General features: G+C 63.8%; 1 protein-coding gene across 4 annotated transcripts; it reads left to right on the plus strand.

Annotated features, from left to right (window-relative positions):
* Positions 1 to 356: 356 nt before the first annotated feature.
* On the plus strand, positions 357 to 2,268 carry HELT (helt bHLH transcription factor). Of its 4 annotated transcripts, none has more exons than XM_071432205.1 (5): positions 357 to 676; positions 1,046 to 1,150; positions 1,297 to 1,393; positions 1,517 to 1,628; positions 1,924 to 2,268. In XM_071432205.1, exons 1-5 carry the CDS (start codon positions 650 to 652, stop codon positions 2,246 to 2,248), a joined length of 666 nt encoding a protein of 221 aa, XP_071288306.1. In that variant the 5' UTR covers positions 357 to 649; the 3' UTR covers positions 2,249 to 2,268. The 4 variants fall into 4 exon arrangements, with proteins under 4 accessions (XP_071288306.1, XP_071288308.1, XP_071288304.1 ...); XM_071432207.1 differs by having other exon boundaries at positions 1,520 to 1,628; XM_071432203.1 differs by having other exon boundaries at positions 1,517 to 2,148.
* The last annotated feature ends 969 nt before the right edge of the window (positions 2,269 to 3,237 follow it).

Consider the following 3,237-nt stretch of genomic DNA (forward strand, 5'->3'; position numbering starts at 1 on the left):
GGTGTCCCCGGCGCATAAAGCGGTGTAAACAAAAAAATCCTCGCTGCCATCTCTTATAAAGATGGACGTGTCACCAAGTCGTGTGAGAAAAGCCTGAGAACAAACGGGGCCACTCCGTCTCCAAGGGTTCTCCCTTGAACTGGGCGGAACAGCCTATTAAGGGCTTACTTAATTACTTTAATGACTCTGGACAGGCTTTAAAATGCAGTCAGCTCCGGGGCTAAGGGGAGGGGTAGGGGGTGCCGGGGATTTGAAGGCTGGCGGCGGGGACGGGGCCAGGGATGCGGCGAGCGGGGCGCAGGGCGCGATACCGCGCCCTGCGCCCCGCTCGCCGCATCCCCGGGCCCATCCCCGCCGCTATTGTGGGACAGTCACGTGTGTCCCCGAGGTCCACGTGGGGCGACACAGCTGGGCCGCCCCCGGCTGCGTGGACGGGGGCGAGGAGGGGGAGAAAGGAAGAAGAGAGAAGAAAAAAAAGCCCCTCATCCCCTCGCCCCCTTCCACCCTGATCTTTAATGCATACACTCCCTCGGCGCCGCTCTCCCGTAATCCTATGGGATCAGCGGGCCCGTGGAGGCCCCCCGGGGTCCCCCCCAAGTAGTGATGGCTTTATAAGGGGGCCGGAGAGAGAGGGGATGCAGAGCCCACCATGGCCTCCAAGCTCAAGGAGCGGAGGGTGAGTCGTCGCCCGCCTTGCGCGCACGGGTCTGCGGGGCCGCCTAGCCGGCCTAGCCCCGAGCCCTTCGCCGCCTTTCCCTTTGAAAAGCCCCCCCACAAAAAACAACTACAGCCCCCTCACAAAAACAAGGCTGCCCTGCCAGGGCCGTCCGCGCAGTCGGGGAGCCACCAGGGCCGCGCGGAGAGGACCGGCCACCGGAGCATCATCCTTCCCGAGACCGCGTCGCGCCCGGCACCGCTGCTCGGACCGGGGTTGGGGACTGGCTTCCCTGGAGGGGTCGAGACCGGGGCTGGGGGCAGCTGTCACAGCGAGACTGGATCCATCTGTTTTCTCTTCCCCCACTAACGCGCCCCATATGTTTTGCAGAGGACGCCGGTTTCCCACAAAGTGATTGAGAAGCGGAGGAGGGACCGCATCAACCGCTGCCTCACCGAACTGGGGAAGACGGTGCCCATGGCTCTGGCCAAGCAGGTAGGCAGGGGGGAGAAGCCCCCACGCCCTTTTCTCCCCGGTGCGCCGCGATACCTCCCCCGATACGGCGGGGCTAGGGGGCGGCCCAGTGGAACGCAGAGCAGTCTCAGGAGAGAGGTGATGCCCACCTGCCCTGCCCGTTGCAGAGCTCGGGGAAGCTGGAGAAAGCGGAGATCCTGGAGATGACGGTGCAGTATCTGCGGGCCCTGCACTCGGCGGACTTTCCCCGTGGCCGGGAGAAGGGTAGGTGGGCGGGAGCGACCTCCCGCGGCCCTCGCCGAGTCACTCGTGGCATGGAGGCGGCTTTCTCCGCTCCTCTCCCGGCCAGACCCTGAGGAGCTCGATTCCCTTCCCTTTCCTTTCCAGCAGAGCTGCTCTCCGAGTTCGCCAATTACTTCCACTACGGCTACCACGAGTGCATGAAGAACCTGGTCCACTACCTGACAACGGTGGAGAGGATGGAGACCAAAGACACCAAGTACGCCCGCATCCTGGCCTTTCTCCAGTCCAAAGCACGCTTCGTTACTGAGCCTCTCTTCACGTCCCTGGGCTCCATCCCGGAGCCGGACTTTTCCTACCCGCTGCATCCTGGGCCCGAGTGCCCCGGGCACGTCCACAGTCCCGCCGAGGGCGTGCTCCAGCCGCCCTCGGGGGGGCCATTCCCCTGGCACGGCGCCGCCCGCAACCCCTCCCTGCCCTACCACTTGCCCAGCGCCGCCGTACCCCTCGCCAGCCCCGGCCAGCAGCGCAGCACTTTCCTCTCATCCGTGCAGGGGCTGGACCGCCACTACCTCAACCTCCTCGGCCATTCCCACCCCAACGCGTTCGGGCTGCCCCCGGGCCAGCACCCCTCCATGCTATAGAGACTCGTCCCGCCTGAAAGAACACCTATTTATGACCGCGGACACTGCGGGTACCCGGGCGCACGGGGAGGCTGCCGGGGGCAGGGAGATGCGCAGGGGTCCCAGTTGGCGAGAAGGAGCCCCCGGGGGCCCAGATCTGCCCCCGCCCGCCCTCTCCGAGGGCCTGAAGCTGCCCCCACCCGCTCGTCTTCCCACCTCCGGGTCCAGTGCCTGTACAAGTGATGCCTTGGAATAAAAGTTTATACCCGCCGCTGCTTTTTGTTTCCGTGAGGGAGCTTCCTCGGGTGGCGGTGGGAGTCTCCCCACGTAGCCACCAGGGCAAAGAAACCCACGAGCGAGAAGTGGTCAGCGAGGGCCAGGGAGCTTGTTGCACGCACCGGCCGTGGCCGGCGCTTCGGGCAGGCGGGGCAGGACGTGACGGGCCGGCTGTCGGTGCCGCCCGGCTTCTGCTCGCAGGCTGTCACCGGAGGCTGGGAGGGAGTCCCGGGGTACTCCGGAGGTGGCGGATGCCGCATTCGCCCGCAAACGCTGCGGGTGCTGCCCTCCCACACTCCAGTGTCCGAACCGCATCTCCCATGTACTCTGTCAGAGAATTTCTCTGCGGCGCAGCTCGTTCAGAGGAGGATGAATAATGGTGAAGGCACAGGACGGGGCAGGGAGAGCAGGCGGCCGCTGCGGAGGTGCGGGGCGCTGAGAATAAAACCAATGGAAACTCCGGGAGCGAGTCCTTCCAGCCTCGCCGCTGGCGCGGAACCGCGCACGGCTCTCTCCCGACGGGGCAACTCCAGCCCCGCCTGAACCGAGCGTCCCGGGTGTCTCCATAGCCCCTGGAAACCGGGCAGCCCGGCCATGCCCGGCGGGGCCGGAGCCGTCGAGGGGTAAATTAACTTATTCCAGTTGGGTGGGGAGGCTTTGAGGAGATTTGACCTGGACTGTTTGCCCAGGTCACGGAATGGGCTGACCCGCAATTTGTAAACCAACCCGACCCTTTATTCGGAGACAGACAAAAAGATCTTCATTACAATGAGTAAAAAGTGGAATGTGTATCTTCCATTTAACCTGTAAATACAGGAAAAGCTCCTATCCCAGATTAATGGGGAAAAGGTCACACGGCGGGATGATGGTGAGGAGTCAGCTAGGGAGGGGAGAAAAACACCCCCATTTCCTCGGGACACCTTTAGGATGGTAAATCCAGAGGGAATTCTCTTTTGGTCAGTGTACACA

This window comes from Agelaius tricolor, unplaced genomic scaffold (assembly GCF_023055355.1).
Source record: "Agelaius tricolor isolate 1412-34295 unplaced genomic scaffold, bAgeTri1.0.p SCAF_8, whole genome shotgun sequence".
In the NCBI taxonomy this organism is placed as follows: domain Eukaryota; kingdom Metazoa; phylum Chordata; class Aves; order Passeriformes; family Icteridae; genus Agelaius; species Agelaius tricolor.

Excerpts from the sequence above, each read along its gene's own strand:
- HELT (XM_071432203.1), top strand. The coding sequence starts at position 650 with ATGGCCTCCAAGCTCAAGGAGCGGAGG. Across the intron at positions 1,151-1,296 it reads CCATGGCTCTGGCCAAGCAG|AGCTCGGGGAAGCTGGAGAA; the intron begins GTAGGCAGGGGG and ends TGCCCGTTGCAG. Across the intron at positions 1,394-1,516 it reads TCCCCGTGGCCGGGAGAAGG|CAGAGCTGCTCTCCGAGTTC; the intron begins GTAGGTGGGCGG and ends TTTCCTTTCCAG.